General features: G+C 40.7%; 1 protein-coding gene across 3 annotated transcripts in view; it reads left to right on the top strand.

The window, feature by feature from the left end:
- The window catches only part of CCDC88C (coiled-coil and HOOK domain protein 88C), a 97082-nt gene that overhangs the window by 39967 nt on the left and 39856 nt on the right, over positions 1–17259 (top strand). For all 3 annotated transcript variants that reach the window (XM_077180624.1, XM_077180625.1, XM_054635327.2), the window contains exons 5-10: positions 7598–7656; positions 9263–9346; positions 10621–10761; positions 11458–11642; positions 12177–12258; positions 12723–12881. In XM_077180624.1, the coding sequence (XP_077036739.1) occupies positions 7598–7656; positions 9263–9346; positions 10621–10761; positions 11458–11642; positions 12177–12258; positions 12723–12881 (710 nt within the window). The remainder of the gene's footprint in view (positions 1–7597; positions 7657–9262; positions 9347–10620; positions 10762–11457; positions 11643–12176; positions 12259–12722; positions 12882–17259) is intronic.

The following is a 17259-nucleotide window of genomic DNA, read 5'->3' as shown; positions in this document are numbered from 1 at the left end:
AAGAAAAATACATACATGAAAAAACCAGGAAGAAGTGAGGAAGAGAATGGACAAAAAGAAAAACATTTTTGTCTGACCATGTTGTTTAGACAGTGATATCTGTTGCACAAAGCATCACATCAGAAGTAAGGTGGAAGCCAGTAAGTTCATGTCCAGAGTCCAGTGCTTTTGGTGAGACAAAAGAAAGCCATTTAACCTGAAAATTGAGTTGACTTCTTTGAAACACTTATCTGAAATGGAAAGTTTTGTTGCTGTGTTTCTTACTTTTTTTTTTTTCTTTTTCCATGCCCATTCTATCTCTCCCTAAGCCCAGTGCTAGTGCCAAGGACATTGTATTTGTTTTTACCAAAGAAGGTAAACTGAATGAACCCTGTCAGCACTGATGGGGAATCACATGCTAATCAGCATCTCCAGAATAAACAAATGGCAGAAACCTTGGCAGAAGATTCTATTTTGCTGCTCTTAGGAGCTGTAGAGTGCATATGTACAAAAAAGCATTTGTCAGAAAAGAATATTAGCCAATGTTGAATCACTGAATCTCATAGTCTTGGCACTTCTGTGTTAAAATCAAACTGAGAGTAAGAAATCCACTTCTTCAGCAAGAGTTAATTGGGCTGTACAGGCTACTGTTATGGGGAAGGAAGAAAGTCAAAGGACAAGAGCTTTGTTCTTGTCCATCATAAGGGCACTGGGCTCCTTAGCACCAGAAGTGCTTCTGAATAAAGTGTCTGGGCCAGCAAGGCAGTATCTCTGCTGGCTAATGTCAGTGGGAAAGGCTGGCTGGTTTCTTGTCACAGCCATTCCTGAGTGACAGCTGGCAGGAGACTCATAATGTGGTAAATACAGTTTTGGTTCCTGGGAAAATGCACATTTGAAAGCTGTCCTGTATTCAGCTATAATTTGCTATCATTGGCCTGCTGGCTTTTGTCAGCACCTCAGATCTCTCTTTGAGGAAAGTACCTGTGTCTCTTGTAGGAAAGACACTTGGTCATACATGTGTTGTCTCCTAGATCCTTTAATTGCAACCAAAAACGCTTCTTCTCTTTCTGAGATCTTTTAAAGAGTGGTGGTTTGGTTGGTTTTTTTTGTTTGTTTGTTTTAGGGGGGTGTGTTTGGTTTTATTTTTAATGTGATCTTTCAAAATTTATTTTCCCCATTGCTGACTTACCACTGGCATTATTTGGACAGAACATGAGAAGAAAGGATTAAAAAATATAAAAGTGTAACTTCTGGATTGTAATGTCTAAAACTGGTAGGGTATATGTGTACCAAAAAACCCCAAATTTCTTGTCATATTATATAACAATTGTGGAGAACCAGTCCCAGCTTAGACACAACAGACTAGGTGGTGAGCAAAGGAAGACTCCAGATCTATGTGCTTTAAAGAATGTACTTAAGGAGGAGAGTGTCTGAAAAGCTCATCTTAATCTTAGTGTTGGTCAGGCATTCACTGGTAAGATGTGCAGGGGAAATGGTTAGAGAAGTGGAGAACTGGAACTTCCCCCAGGAAGAACCTGGCTGAGAGTTGATGGGAAGCTCAGAAAGGGGGAACAGGAATGAGATGGCTGAGGCAGAGGCAGTAAAGCTGATGCAAAAAGCTGAATGGAGGAATAGGCTGTGATGAGCAGTGTGAGTGATCACCAGGTGATGATGTCTTGGTTTACTGTCTGTGCAGAGAGGAGTCAGAGGAAGGCAGGAACACTTGGGAGGGGAAAAGCAAGCAAAACAAAGATATTCTCTCTCTCTTAGTGAGGCAGTGATGAAACCCCAGTTTTGCCTTCCTCATCCTGTAGCTAAGTTATCTCACTGAAAGGTCCCTCTTGATCAGAGGAAGAAGAATCAATCCCACGGTCACATTCCTGGAACAAATCCAGTTTGCTTTGTACTGTTTCAGCTGGGAAGGCTCTTAGTGACTGTATTGTCTCCACAGGTCCAAGACCAGAGAGCCATTAGATGTGATGCACTGTGCACAATTTCAGTGACTTTTTTCTTGTAACAAGCCCATGTGATGTTTTGTTATGCATGCTTTTCAGGAATTTTACTTTTGCCTTCTAAAATACAGCCAAAAGGGTGTTACAGGCATTAAATGATCAACTGAACAGCTCTGAGGCTGTGAATGCTGCTCTTACTATTTAGCTTCCATTTGGCACTCACCAGTTGGGACTGCTGAGGGCTTCTGCAGCTCTGCTTTGAACATGAGATTATTGGAAAAACAGAACTACCATCACAAAAAATGCAGTAGCACTTGGGCTTTTGCATAGGAAAAGGTACATGTCTGCTGGGTTTATGAGCTTTATTTACTTGCTTTCATGTCCTCTAAACAGTTCCAGGTCATGGCAAATTTGCCTACTTTATTTGTCTAAGAGCATAAAAATAGCAGAAATATTTGTTAGAAGATGAAGGCTTGACTCTAGAATATAGGGAGCTAAAAATAAACTTGAAAGTTTAATTAAAGGATTTAAAAAATTTTCCCAGGAATTTGACTTGCAGAATGATGCAGCTGATGTCAGAGGATTTATTCTCTTCACTGCACTGTGTGGTAGACAGCTATTACCATTAAATTTCCTCTTAGTTTCTGTCTCTTCTCAATTCTTTTTCTTGCTGAACAGCTTTTTCAATTCATTACTGCACCACAAATCCCCCTGTGTTCAATAAGAGAATCATCAGTCTACTTATTATCTATGACATTACTGTAATCACTTTTTCATATTATGTCTGGTTTTAGCATGTCTTATAAATGGCCATTCATTCATGTGTCCACATGGGGAATATCAGTAATGGTTGGGAACCTCCATTTAGATGCATTTTAAAATTTCTCCATTTCTAGGCATTCTTAGTTTTATACAGCTAGTGAGTGTACTTGGAAATGTATGGCAGTTAATCTTCTGGAACAGACATAATCATGAGGGGAGAGAGATTTTAGCTTGTTTAAGATCAAGGATGGAAATGAGGTTTTACTTGCCTAAAATAGTCTCATTTCTGTCCCTTCAGACAACTTTGCTATTTATATACGCTTTTCAAATCCCATGTTAAGTTTGTGAATGAGAGGACCCCAAAGTCCCTGCTAACAAGTGCCTATAGAAATCTAGTTTTCATTAAAATTGTAAAAGTCTACTCTCACTTGGGTATGTTTCATGTATGGTTTCCTTCCTCATTTTGTTTCACAGTCCTCCAGAAGCACAACAGTTCATAAAATACCACGTTTATAACAAAACACTGCCTCAATAGTGTAAATTTAGCATTCAAACTTTTCTCACTGAGGATCTTGCTGGAGTGGGGAAAAACAGCACTTGCATGTTTCACCCTCCCCACATTCTCTGCACACCCTCCAGCTGTATGTGTGGCACTCCCTCTCCTGTGCTGGATGGAGTAACATCAGAGTAGAAATATGGAGAAACTGGAAGCACATGCCCAAAATTGCACTTACTCAGACCCTCTTGTTCCTATTTCCTCTGATTATCTTCCTATCCCCCCCATTTTTATCATTGTTTGTGTTCTCTCTGTACCTTGATCCTCCTTTTTTTGTTGTAGCATCTCCTAATCCCTGTGCCCGCCTTCTCCCTGAGTGCTGCCATCTGTTTCCCAGCCTCCAGCCCCATGAGAGCAGAGGGATCTTCTGGCTCTGGCATAGGGAGGCTCCCAGGCTGCACAAGTGGTGTCTGGGCTTTCCCTGCCTTTATTTTCCAGGAAACCTGCTGGCCCTCTCTCACGGCTGGGAGCAGATGGGCTTTCTGCAAATGCTCCAGGTGCCTGGCTGCCTCCCTTGCAGCACAGACACGGGGCCTGAGAGATCTGCCCTGGAATTTTAAGAAAAGGAATAATAAAAAAAAAAATGTTTATTTCTTAATTAGCACTTTTCTGTTTAAGAGATAGTTTGACTCTTGTCCATTTTTCTTGTGGGTACCTCTCCGCAAGGAACTACCCTAGACTGAAATGTTTGTGTCCCAGGTCTCAGGAGGACAGTGTCTTGGTAAGATCAGCTGATAAGCATGAGGACACTCAGCAGACTTTCTTCCCAGCTGTCTGGGAAGGATTTGTGGCATCCCAGCGAGCCAGCACAGGGGAGACAGCACATTCCTGCTTATGAGATTGCACAAGGAACTTTACCATCTTATAAATGGGCACAAATCAAGCTTTTTGAAAAATATGAGAACTGTTTAGAAGGCATGATTGAATCAGGGATGAAGGTCACTTGCCTTTCTTTAGCATTCATTGCAGGACAGAGGCACTGTCTGGAATGTAGAACTTCACTCCAGCACTCTGTAGTACTCCTAGAAGTACTTCTGACTCACTTTGTCAACCTGGGCATTCCACTCAAGTGTGTGGTAGCTCAGCTCTCCTGTGGGTGAGATGAAAGGGCAGAGGGGTAATTAATCCCTTCCTGGCTTGTTTTGAAGTTTAATTGAAAACTCTCTCTGAAGCACTTTAGGTTGGTAGAGAGGTTTTTCATACTCGTACCCTGTTTTTGCTAACAATCTTCTGTAAATAGTGTTATTCTACAAGGCTTTAAAATGTCCTTCAAACCTAGCTTGAGAATGAGTGATCTGGGAGTGCCTTTATGTCAACAAACTGTCTCCTCCCCATGGGAAACAACTTCTGAATGAAAGCCCAAGGAATGGAACTTTCAATCACACATGATCTTCTGAAACACTTGTGTGGCCTTAGAAGTGCTTCTAGTGGGTAGTACAGACTCACTTTTATTACATGATGTAGCTTGTCTGCAAGCCTAGAAAAATTTATTGAAAAGGAGACCTTGGAATAATCCTGGCTGCTAAATTTTCTCTGCAAGCTGCCAAGGGAGAGAGCAGACTGCCAAATGCTATGTTTAAAGCATTAAGAAACTAGTAATTAACGATAATCTCAAGTCTTAACTTCTCACTCTTTTCTATAAAAGAGCTTGTCCAAGCTTTCCAGATTGTCCATCCCTGCCATGGATTGCCATGTCTGCCTCCGCTTCACTTCCTCATGGGAGGACTGGAGTGGGGTAAGGTCTCACTCAAAGTGACTTCACTATTTCCAGGCAAGGTCAGTCCCTGTTGGGGTACCAGGGTTGACCTTGGCAAGTTACTTTGCTGTAATAGCCAAAGGTGTTTCACCTCACAGGGTCATGCAGCAACACCAATGCCCATCTTTACCTCACTGAGAAAATAGCAGAGCCTTGGTGCAGAGAAGTAGGATGTGGTTTGAATGGCTTTAAGTAGCTCACTTGTCTTTAGGATGGTATAGGTGCTGTCACAGTTGGGAAGTTGCCCTGGTGTTTCCTAAAAAGAGTGATTTCATGTCATTGTGCTCACCCCAAGGAGAATTGGGATGCTGTGGTGCACACATTGGAATTTATGGTTGACAGATGAAGGTGCCCAGAGTGCACAAGGGTTAGATCTTGTGTCTGCAATGATCCAGAGCAAGCAGTCTGACTCCTTCAATCTCTCCATGGAGATGTTCTGCCTGAGTAAGTTTAGGTCAATGAGAGACATGCTCACATCGCTTGGTCTCCATATCTTAATGACTTGATTTTGTGTCCCACAGGCATGCTCTGCATTTAGTACCTGGTCTTCTTTGCTTCAAAGCTGATATAGAATGAAACTCAGTGCTGAAATTACTGAGAACTCAATTTCTTTAAAAAATACCTTCTGACCAAACTAGTAGTCTCCCAGTAGGGCCCTCAAAGGAATTGTTCATGAAGTAACAGATTTTTTTTTTTTTTTTGCTGTTGGTGAAGGATTTGTGTCATTGTCTATGCTTAAGATTCTGTTATTGAGATTCGTACAGAACAATCAGACTTTCACAGACTGAAATGGAATTTGTAAATTAAATTGTAACTTCTCAGGAAAGAGGAGGCCTTGTGTGCTGCCGCATACGGGGAGAAGAGTAAGAATGATTGTATATCTTTCAAAACCAGTTTTCAAATATTCTGCAGGGGAATAAGCTCATATTTGCAGGGTGATGTGTGAGCTAGCATGTCTTAAAGATGGCTGTTTCTGTTGAGGAGAAGAATTTCTGCTTGCAAAATCTTAATGGTTACTAATGCAGGACCTGGATATTGTAGTGTTCATGCATACAGTCTACTGATGATTTTTGTAGAGCATTCTTGAGACATTATAAAGATGAACATATGTAAAAGTTGTTAAAAATTTTGTAGGTATGTTTAAAGACTGGTTTAGGACGTTTGTGTGCCCGGAAATCAGGAAACAAGTTACTTCCTAAGCTGCCTGCACGTGGCTGTGCTGGCTTGCAAGGTTGTGGGAATAGCAGAGCCCCTGTGGTAATTTAGGTCAGTGCCTTTGTGCAGCTGTGGGGCTGTGGCAGCTTAATTGATGAGTCAGATTAAATCCCCTTCCCTGGCCTTGGGTCCTGCACATGCCTCTGACTTTCTGCCAGGGCAGCCTCACAAGGGCATGGTGTTGGTGGAAGAGCACAGTTGCACTCAGAAATTAGTATCTATTTAGTGATAGGAGCAATTGAGTACCCAATTAAATCAGGGTATAAAATGACAGTGTTAGTCCCACAATTACACACTCAAAAAGAATGCAAATATGTAGGGATGAGAGAAATGTGTATGTGGCCGGTTTTGTTTCTTTGTTTCTCTTTCCTCATCTTCCCCCAGTATGGATGAGGACAGGCTTTTCCTGAACCTAGCTCTGTAAAGATGTTTTATTTTCTCATTGAAACTCCTTGCCTTCCTTTTGCCCTCTTTGTCTTGCCCTTTCTCTAACCTTGACATAGATAATTTCCTTCACCACCCAACGATCCACATAAATTTTGTTGAAACAAGCTGGTTCTAAGCTGCACCCGTTCCCCTTGAGGAACTTGAGGCTTTCCCTCTGCCATCAGTGGGGAATGGCAGGCAGGGCTGCTGCTCACAGCAGGATTCCCTGCAGCAGCAGCAGGGCTGTGTCTCCTCTCCCCAGGGCTCCCAGCATATGGTCAGTGTCCCTCAGCCATCCCTCATTCTCTGCCCTCTTACCACATGGGGTTTAGCTTCAAAGTGTGAACAGGCTTTGATGCACAACAGGCAGAACTTATTTGCTGCAACATCTATCTCTCAGAGAGAATTCATATGCACAGAATGGTATTCAGCTTTGGGAAGTCTGACTGGCAACTGTTTTACAGAAGAATTTAGGGCAAGTTCTTTGTGAGTAACCCTTCTTTGCCTCGCCCATGATGTTTTTGTTTTATTTTAATGGGGTTTTTTGGAGGGGGGAGAGCTGTTGGTGGTTTGCTGGTGTTTTTTGCACCCTTATTAATCACAACACAAGAGACAAGTACTGGTCATATGCACTGAACTATTTAAAGTAATTTTTTGTGATGTATTGATCAGAAAAGCCCTAGAAAATTATGGGTTAGGATAGCATATCAAGTGAAAAAATGTCTTGCTGGATTTGGGATTTTAAACTAATCTATGACTGTACTGTTGAATAGAAAATATGGTAACTTTATAACAGGCACATTTATATATATATATATATATATATATATATATATATAGTTCAGGCACTTGTTCAAAGGTCTTTTTGTTTTAGGCACATATTTTGGAGAGGATCACTTGCAAGTACTTATCTGTTATACATATGTACTGATGACTTTTTTTCCTCTCCAGGTAAAAGTATGGATGAAATAAAGAAGCTACTGTTGTTGGTTCTGGGATGTGCTGTGCAGGTGATAATTCATGGAAATGAAGATTTTTTTGAATCTGTTTTTTTTTTCCTGGAATGAGAAAATCTGCCCAAAGATCAGTGCTGTATGAACAAATCTTGAGCTCAAGGCAGCTCATGAGCTAAATTGTGAGAAACACAGTATGTGAAGGAAAGAAGTGCAGGGGAGAGGAAGCACATTGTGTGATAGCAGTAGCCTCAATTTGTTGCCAGTGCTTAATCAGACACAGGATGTGTACTTTTAAACTTCCATAGCACAGTGGGACGAGATAAATTTTGAACAGTGTTCTTGATATCAAGATTATTGTTGGTTTATTTTCTTACTCTTTTAAAATATAAAGTGGAACAGTACATGTTAATGCCAAACAAATAGTTTAACAAGTCTAAACATTTGTTTAATGAATCATAATTTTATTTGCACAATATTTTGATTTAATATTAAGTGTTGAAAATACCAGATTAATAGATACTTTGTATATTAGTGTGGGGATCTTGATGTGACATTTGTTTAAATAAATAGAGAGACAATGTATATGGCAAACTCCGGAGAAATGCACAGCAGTTACCAGATAAAGAAATCAGTGTTCTGCCCACCAAACCTCTGAGGCAGTAAACAATGGCCTTGTTGCAGGCAGGCCTTTGCTGATAATTGACCTTGTTTGTAGATCTGCCTTGTGGGTTTGCCCTGCCTTGGGACACTTACCCTGCTCAGCTATGTCAGCTCAATTATGTCAGGGTAAAGCTGTCTATGTCTTGCTGCTCTGAACTATGTTAGTGTTGCATTGCAGCACAAAGAATTGTTTTGGCTGCTGAGCATCCTCAGTCCTCATTTGCTGGTCTGAGGTTCTTCCCAAGGAAATAAATGGTTGAGTCTCAGAAGCAGGCCCAGAAGGACACTGTAAATGAGTTTAAAAACACCCTTTAAAATACTGCTTAAGTTCTTCACAGTGCAGTGTTGTTACTAGGAGGCAATAACGTTCTTAGTGCACAATCACAGATAGAGAGATAGCAGATGTCTGCCTCTTCTAAAGCCTTAAGTAAAAGATTTACTAAAATCTGTTTGTCTGAAATGTCACTCATTTTTACCCAGAATGTTTCTTGTTGTTTATCTAAAGCATATGTTAATTTATTCCAACAAACAAAGCTGAATGTTGATGTAAATAGTATCTAAAGTGATGCATCTCTTTTCATTGCCAAAATCAAACAAAATGCAAACAACAAGGCAGACAGGTTAAATGATGCAGTGTAAATGAAGGTTTACATTTGTGCAGCTCCATTAATGAAGCTGTGATGATTTCCTCTGGCTGTTTCCCCACCTCTTGATCACATGGCATGTTGAACTTGTTTTTAAGAGCAAAATCAGCCATTTAACATAGCCTTGCTTGTACTGACTAAAAAGTTTAAATAATTTAATGCATAATTTGGTTCATGTTCCATATGGAGCAGTGAAGTGTTATACCTTCTAGTGTGACAAAGTGTAGATCTTGAACAGTTTTTTATTGGCAGTGTAGGTTGTTTTGAGTTCGGTGTTTTTTTAAAATTTAAATGAAAAATGAAGCAGTAAGTTTTAGGGTATGTAGCTTTTTTCAGGGTATGCTTTCTTTTAACAGTGTGAAAGAAAAGAAGAGTTTATTGACAGAATAAAACAACTGGATATTGAAACCCAAGCTGCCATTGTGTCACACATTCAAGAGGTAGGATTCTTAGTATTGTCTATTTTGGTATTGTATCTCTCTCTCCCTTGACTTAACAGGATTTTTTTGCTATAAAATGTTAATACTTGGAGTTTCACAATGGATACATAAACTTCCCAAAAAAGAAAATTAAATATGCTGCTGCACTCAAACTGTAAGATGAAAATTATTAGTGTTGGGATCATTGCTTGGCTCAGTGGTTTTTTAAAGAGATGCAGTGGTAAATGCCTTGCTTGCTACTTATAGGTTATGCAGAAGGAGTTGTTGTAAGGATCCATGTGCAATAGTGACAAAATCTATGTGTGTCTTAGAAAGCTGCACATTCCCCAAGCTCTGTGGGAGGTGACACAGCCTGCCTAGTGACTTGCTTCAGACAGTGGCCTCTGAGCTAGATGGTCTTGAAGAGGTGAAATTGGACATATGCTCTGTTTAAAAAGGTGTTTGATCCAATGACAAACATTCTTGGGTTTCCAAGGCTTCAGAGGAAGGAATGACTTACTAAAGAATACAGAAAGTTTCTTATTTTGGTGAACCAAGTGGAAGTGCCCCTCACTGGGAATGTATGCTGACTGTTCCCAGGTGTCAGTGCATGCAGGTGTAGAAAGCCTGGTACACTCAAATTTGAGGAACAAATAGGGAAAGTCTTAAGACAGGAACTTTTTTCTTAACATTTAAAAAATAGTTCATTTTTTAGGAAAGAAAAAAAATCGTGATGAGTTAAGCACATGGTTGTAACAAAAGCTGGAACAGTCATTAACTGAGCTTGAGAGATGTGCCTGATGTTTCTGCTAAACGATTCAGATTAAATCAATTTAGGTAGGGTAGCAGTTGAAAGATACACTGCTGGCAGCAACCAGAGGTTTTTCTGCAGCTGATATAGCTCCTCCCAGCTGTGTCAGCTGCAAATTGCAAATTCATTGATATCAGGGGTTCTTCTCGGTAATGCTCAGTGTGGGATTAGTCCCCTCTGTGTGGAAATCACCTCTGGGTCAGTAAGACAGCTGCACACTTCTAATATGTGAGTGCACATACTATTGATCATAATATTTATCTTTCAAAAATCAGACATAATAATTATAAAAAATGCAAATACCAAAAATTTCTGGGTAGTGCTAGAGTTACAGTAGTTGCATTTATTATTTGCAGCCTGGATTTGGTAAAATGAATATGTTTTTCAATTTATGGGTAGAAGAAATGGGGGGATGATGCAGATACGGTGAACAAATTTTCAACTCAACCAGTGGAAAGACATACTTTTTTGTTCCTACTCCTAGGTGACTCACAATCAGGAGAATGTCTTTGACTTGCAGTGGCTGGAGCTCCCAGATATGGCCCCAGAAGAACTAGAGTCTCTCTCCAGGAATATGGTTTTCCACCTCAGGAGGCTCATTGATGAGAGAGATGAATGCACAGAAGTATGAGGACATATCTCTCCCATATAGAGCTCATGAGAAGCAACAGTTGTGGGCTCCATTCCTTCTCTTGTGTCTTGTTTGTGCACTAGGTTTCTATTTCTTCTGGACCTTTCTACTACACCTCTGAAAATTTGCAGAAAGATTTTGACTTTTCCATTGATTGTTGTGTAAGCACTAAGATGTGGTGAAATGATTGGTAAAGAGCAGTTGAGCAGTGTCTCCATGAAGTGGAGACCAAATGTCTCTGCATGTCTGTCCAGTCATTCAGGCAGTGCTTGCTAGTCTCTCCATTGGCATCTAGCCATTGGGCTCCATTGTCTTCTCTAGGTTTTGTGATTCATCAATTCCTTTCCCTTCAGATCTCTGGAGAAACCTTCTCCTCTTCTTTAGGCTGTTAATCTTCTGTCATGCTTTTGACTGCAATTGTGTTAGTTAAAACTGTTAGTTGTTACAGGTTTGTATGAATTCTTCAAGGGAAACAGACTACTTATTTTGAGCATTGGAAGGGGAATGTTTTAGTGGTTGGAGCATAGTGGAGATTCCTTTCCTCTTCTGTGAAACCTTTACTCCTGGCTGTCTCTTGAATTCTGTATCATGCCAGATGAGTAATTTCCCAAATAATTTTTAGGTATTTTTAAAACAATGTATAAATACACCATTTATCTCTTGGAACAACATAGTCTTCTGTATTTCCAGGTCATTGTAGATCTCACTCAAGAAAGAGATTATCTGCAGTCTCAGCAACCACCAAGCCCTCTGAAAGTACCAAGTCCAGATTCTTCACCAAACCCTGCAAACCCTCTTTCTAATGAAGAAAAGCAGCACCTTGCAGTTGAGCTGGCAGACACAAAGGCTAAATTGAGAAGAATCCGTCAGGAGCTGTAAGTCACCATTATTTTGTGCTTCTAGAGAGACTTGCATATTAAATCTTGTATATCCTGAAAGTGCAGGAGCTTGTTGGCTCCAATACACTGGCTTCCATAGGAGCTCTCAGAATCACACCTTTCAAATCAGAGCAGTAGGAAACTAGTAGTGTGTTCCATCTTTTCTTCTTTCATAATTGGTCTTTAAATGTAGAGCAAAGGCTATTTCCATTCTTCTTTTTGTGTCTCATCTCTCTCTTCCCCCCTTCAAAATACCAGCTGCTAGCTCTGCTTTTTAACTTGAAGTGGAAGCTATCTATGACAGCCTGTGTACCAATGAGATTTGAACACAGAAACTTAGTCTAAAAACAGGGTTGCAAATTCGGATCCATGATATGTGTATAGTATCATGAGAAAATGATGAAGCTGTCATAACAAAGAATATGCTGGGAGATTTTTCTCTTCCTTTACAGATTCCTGGCAGTGTCCATATAATCAATATTGTTTTAGGAAAGAAAAAAAAATTACTAAGATTTTTCTAATCCTTTTCAGGGAAGAGAAGTCTGAGCAGCTTGCAGATTCTAAACATGAAGTTGAGCAGCTCACCCTAGAGCTGCAAAAAATAAAGCAAGAGGTGAGATGGGCTCTTTTTATTGTGACAATTTTCCCTATTTAAAAAAAAAAAAGCCTGTTTCAATGTGAGGCTAAAATTACTAACTACTATGCCTGTTTTGTAATGAGGAAATCAACTTAGTCCAGCAAGCTGTTTAAAGAGTATGGTTGTGGCATAGCAGTGCTATGCTTCCCACTTAACTGGTGAGAGCAGTCTCATCTGTTCAGCTTGCAAATAGCCTAGTAGTGCCTGAAGCTTATGCAGCATCAGGCATGCTGCATCAGGCATAGTAATGTCAGAGGTCCAACATGCTGAAGAACCTCTCTGTCTTGTAAAGAATTTACTGGCTACTAGGAGAATTCTTACTCCTTAACCAGAGGAATACTATTTGTTTATGCTTACAATCAGTAAGTAAATACAAAAAATAACGTTCCAAGTACACGCTTAAAAGTATTTAGATTTTTCTCCCTGCTTATCCCTCCCAGAACATGCACCTTGCCTCAGATGCTCGCTCTGCCCGAGCCTACAGGGATGAGCTGGATTCCCTGAGAGAGAGGGCAAACCGTGTGGAGAGACTGGAGATGGAGCTGGTTCGGTGCAAAGAGAAACTTCACGATGTGGAGTTCTACAAAGCCCGTATGGAGGCAAGTGAAAATTCGGAGAAAGATTTGCGGAGTAATCCTTAATGTTTGGTTTTTGTTGTCTTACTGGTTCATGTGTCATTTGTCATTGAGCTGACTGTAGCAGAACATCAGAGCAAGTAGAAGTTTCTTAACACACGTTGTAGCTATTGACTGAGCATTATTAAAACTTCTTTCAGTAGAGGAAGTACTTGGTGCACACAAAATAAATGCCCTTAGTTTTAAAGAACTCTGCTTAGTTCAGCATTATGTGGCTAAACAGGACAGACCTTTTCTGGAGTCCAGATCTTTAGTTTAGCTCTAGGTAAATTCTCTCTGTTTCAAAGTTGTTCCTTGGACAAACATTTTAAATAGCATTTCTAAGTTAGTTAAGTGAATGTCTGGGTGTTTTTCCTTAGGGTTTTGGAGCAGATGCAACTGTTAAGATTTTTAAGGATGACCTCAGATGACAAATTCTAGCAACCCCTTTTTGCAACTGTTACTTGTAGTAGAAAGGAGAAAAAATTTGGATCCTCCTTAGTGTCATAAGTGGGGTATGTCAATGAGAAGTGTGTGGTTTTGTTCCAGTAGTAATGTCAGTTGCTTAGTCACCTGCAGCTATGCCCATCCTGGAATTATTAATTGAATTAGGTTGCAAAAGACCTTGGAGATCATCTGGCCAAACTCATTGGCTCAGCATGGCTGATGTTAAATTTAGGTAGGATTGCTCTTACTTTCTGTTCTTTCAGTTCTTTGAGGAATTCACACCAACACTCCCAGTAATCCACATACAAAACACTTCAACCAAGGTCAAATAAATGTCCAGGCTGCTGAACCAAATGGAGGTTCAGTAATTGACAGCCTCACCATAATTAGATAAAATTCCATGTCTGAGGTAAAGAGTGATGTTGCCAGGCCTCTGGCTGAGAGCACAGACCTTATTTTTCTGCTCTATATACTCTACTTTGTAGGTTATTTTTTTCCCCTTCTTTAACCTAAGGGGGCAACTAGCTGCTGCTTCTTATGAATAGGTTCACTAAAATGGATGGTTATTAAATGTAGTAATAGACTACAAAAGCCTGTCCTGCCTCTCAGTAATTCCCAGTTTGCATTAGGAAGAGTGAAGCTCTGCCTCTCTCTGTTTTCCTCCCTCAGGCTGGCAAATCAGTCATGCTCTGCCCTGGCACACTGGCTATCAGTGAGCCATCCTGGTGTTCCCCTTCTGGCTGTGCACTGGAGGTGCTTAGCTGTGCCTGCTGCTCAGATCATTTACCTGGAGCTCGGACAGGAGATGTTGTGTCCCCTCATTTGAGATCAAGGGAGTAGCTTTCCTGATTGTCCCAGAGCCAGCAGTTTCCTGGACTGCCGTGTTCATGTCCTGCACTGCTAATCTTGCTTAACATAGCATTCAGTTAAGAGACCTTCACATTAGTTTCAAATTTCTTCTAACTCTCCTTGCTCTCTCTTCCATCCTGTCAGTTTTTGGTGGAACTGCAGAATGTCAGAGATTAGTGCTGGCTTTCCAGGGATACGTACCTCCCTGCATTACTGTCATGGTTTAATGCCAGCCAGCAGCCAAGCCCCTTGCAGCCACTAACTCACTCCCCACCAGTGAGATCAGAGGGTGACTTGGAAGGGTAAATGCTGGAGAACTCATGGGTTTAGATAAAGATGGTTTGGTAGGGAAAGCAAAAAGCACACCAAGGAATTAATTCACTGCTTCCCACGGGCAGACAAGTGTTCAGCCATCTCCAGGAGAGCAGAGCCCGATCACATGTAATGGTGACTTGGAAAGTGAAACACAATTACTCCAAATGTCCTCCCCTTCCTTCTTCCCACTTCATATACTGATGCATGATGCCATATGGTCTGGAATATCCCTTTGGTCAGTTTGAGTCACCTGTCCTGGCTGTGTCTCCTCCCAGTTTCCCATGCACCCCCAACTGCCTTGCCATCATGGCAGCACAGAAAGCAAAAGAGGCCTTTGCTCTGTGTGAGCTCTACTCAGCAATGACAAAAACATCTCAATTAACACTGTCTTCAGCCAAATGTAAAACACAGCCCCATAGTTGCCATTTGGCCTACCCCAGCCAAAACCAGCACAAATACAGTAGTGAGACCAGGAGTATTTCCCATTGATCCAGCACATGTCTAATTTGGAGCCACAGTGTGGCCTTTAGCAAAAGTCACTTTTGTAGGAGCTGAGCTTTTCTAACAGGCAACGGGATTGCACAGTTGTGTGCAGGGTGCTGTGTGGTTTAGAATAGACATCAAGTTTCACATTCTCACCACTCCCTCTGGCATCATTGATCAAGTTTTGAATCCAACCATGGACTGACAGCATTGAGCAGCAGGCAAACTCCACTGGTCTCAGGCTGGTGCATTCAGAGGATTCCACAGGGTCCTGTTGTGTATTTTTATGGTCACAGACTAGCATAAAGACTGTTCATACTAGCCAGTATCCAGCTTTCCACGGGGCCTCAGTTTTCTGTCAAATCTGACTCAAGTCCTCTGCCCCTCTGAAAGAACAATTAATATCTGGGGTCAGTATAGTCTCAGCTTAGATTTGTTCAGGGATATAACATGGTAGAGATTTTTACCTCTAGACAGTACAGTGATTATTCATTTCATGGCATTTACTGGTTGCCAATGGCTTGCTAAGCTCTAACCCTTAAGACCTGAACAAATCATCCAGAGCACACAGTGAAAATGTAGGTGTGTTCAGCATCAGCTGCTTTTCTGTGGTAATGTGATACCTTAGGGCTCATAGGGTCTTGGCAGGGTTGTTAATAAGCAGTGCCAGATTGGTAGGTGAGAAGAAAAAGAGGATTTAATGTTGTGCATCAATGCAGAAAGCTATTAAATGAGCCCTTAAAAATCTTTTCCTTCCTGCTATTGCAGGAGGAGTGCAAAAGGTTGAAATCTGTATGCCAATGTAACACATTTAAGGCTTGTGTGGTGTTCTCCTTCTCTCTATGTCTTGGCAAATTATTCAGGAGTGACATTTTAATTGAACAATCATTCAAGGAACATGAATGTCCTCTGGAGCCTTCCTGCTGGGGTTGCTTAACGAGGTCACAACTGTGAATGTGAAGGAGCAGCTCAGTGCTGGGTTTCCTCCATGGAGTTGCTTCTCTGCAGTGCAGAGCTCCCTTCCAGGATCATCTCCACTGAACCTTTTGTTGTTCCACGAGATGAGATTATTTTCTACGGCCAAGCAGTATGCCTTGCCCAGTTTTTCTTCTTCTCATCATAATCAAATTTCTATGCAGGATGATGGGAGAAGTCTCTTGTCAATTAAAAAAAAAAAAAAAGGCAAAAGCATGTCTTGTGTCTTGTATGTTGTCATATAAGTGTTCAATGTTTGATTGTCACAAGATGTTAACTGTTATGGCTCAGCAGCAACAGCTTCTGAACTGCCTGAAGGCAAGGGTTTGAATTGGGCCAGATGCATGTGAAAATTCTTTTTTTTTTCAGATTTAAACAATCTCATTGCTAATTTAGTTTCTGAAAATGTTTCCCAGTGACAACACACCCTGATCGTGCAATCACTTATCTGCAGAGTTAATTGTAACCATCTGAATGCACAGTGCACATTGTTAAAGCTATTTCAAGTTACAGTTGATAGGGCATCAGACCACAATATGTAATTCATTTTAGAAAGTGCAAAAGCTGAATTATACCCAGTGTATTCAACAAAAAAAAAATCCACAGCCAAATGTTTTTGTTGCTGATTTTAAATTAACCTTATAGTTTTAAAATAATGTTGGTTGTTTTTTATATTTGAATTATATATTTGGTTATTTTTGTATTTGAATTTGTTAATTTGATTAAAAATGACCTTCAGTTCCAGTGGAAGCAGCACCACCCCATGACCACCACCTGCTGACTGTCTAACAAGTGTGATTTGTGGCCAGTTAGATTTTTAGGTCAGCTGTGTTATTCCAGCAACTTCTGGGAGATGTTAGTGCTGACATGTGTTAGTTAGGACAGCTTTTCTTCCCATGGAAAGCTTCCATGGACTAATTACTTAAATTATATGAACTTTTCAGTATTAAGACAACCTCAGATCTGAGAGTGAGCAATGTCTACCTCATCACAGCAGGCATTTCCACCTGGTTATTAATTTAATATTTCATCAGAACTACTTTGAACTGGCATGACTGCCCATCCTGGGTGCTCAATGGAAAGTGCTTCAGTTTTCCATATAGTGCAGCTTCCACTGGTTTGTGGTTTGTACCAGAGCCTGCATATGTGTATGCGCTTGGCACGTAGTTTGGCTCTTGATGAGACACTAAAATAACTAGTTCTTGCTTGGTAGGCAATTTTAAGGATAGTTGTGAGGTCATGTCTTTGAGGTCAGACACCACTTCAGTTCTTAGGGCTGTGGTCCAGATTGAGT

Source organism: Agelaius phoeniceus, chromosome 6 (assembly GCF_051311805.1).
Source record: "Agelaius phoeniceus isolate bAgePho1 chromosome 6, bAgePho1.hap1, whole genome shotgun sequence".
In the NCBI taxonomy this organism is placed as follows: Eukaryota; Metazoa; Chordata; class Aves; order Passeriformes; family Icteridae; genus Agelaius; species Agelaius phoeniceus.
This window is presented reverse-complemented; position numbering and strand designations above follow the sequence as displayed.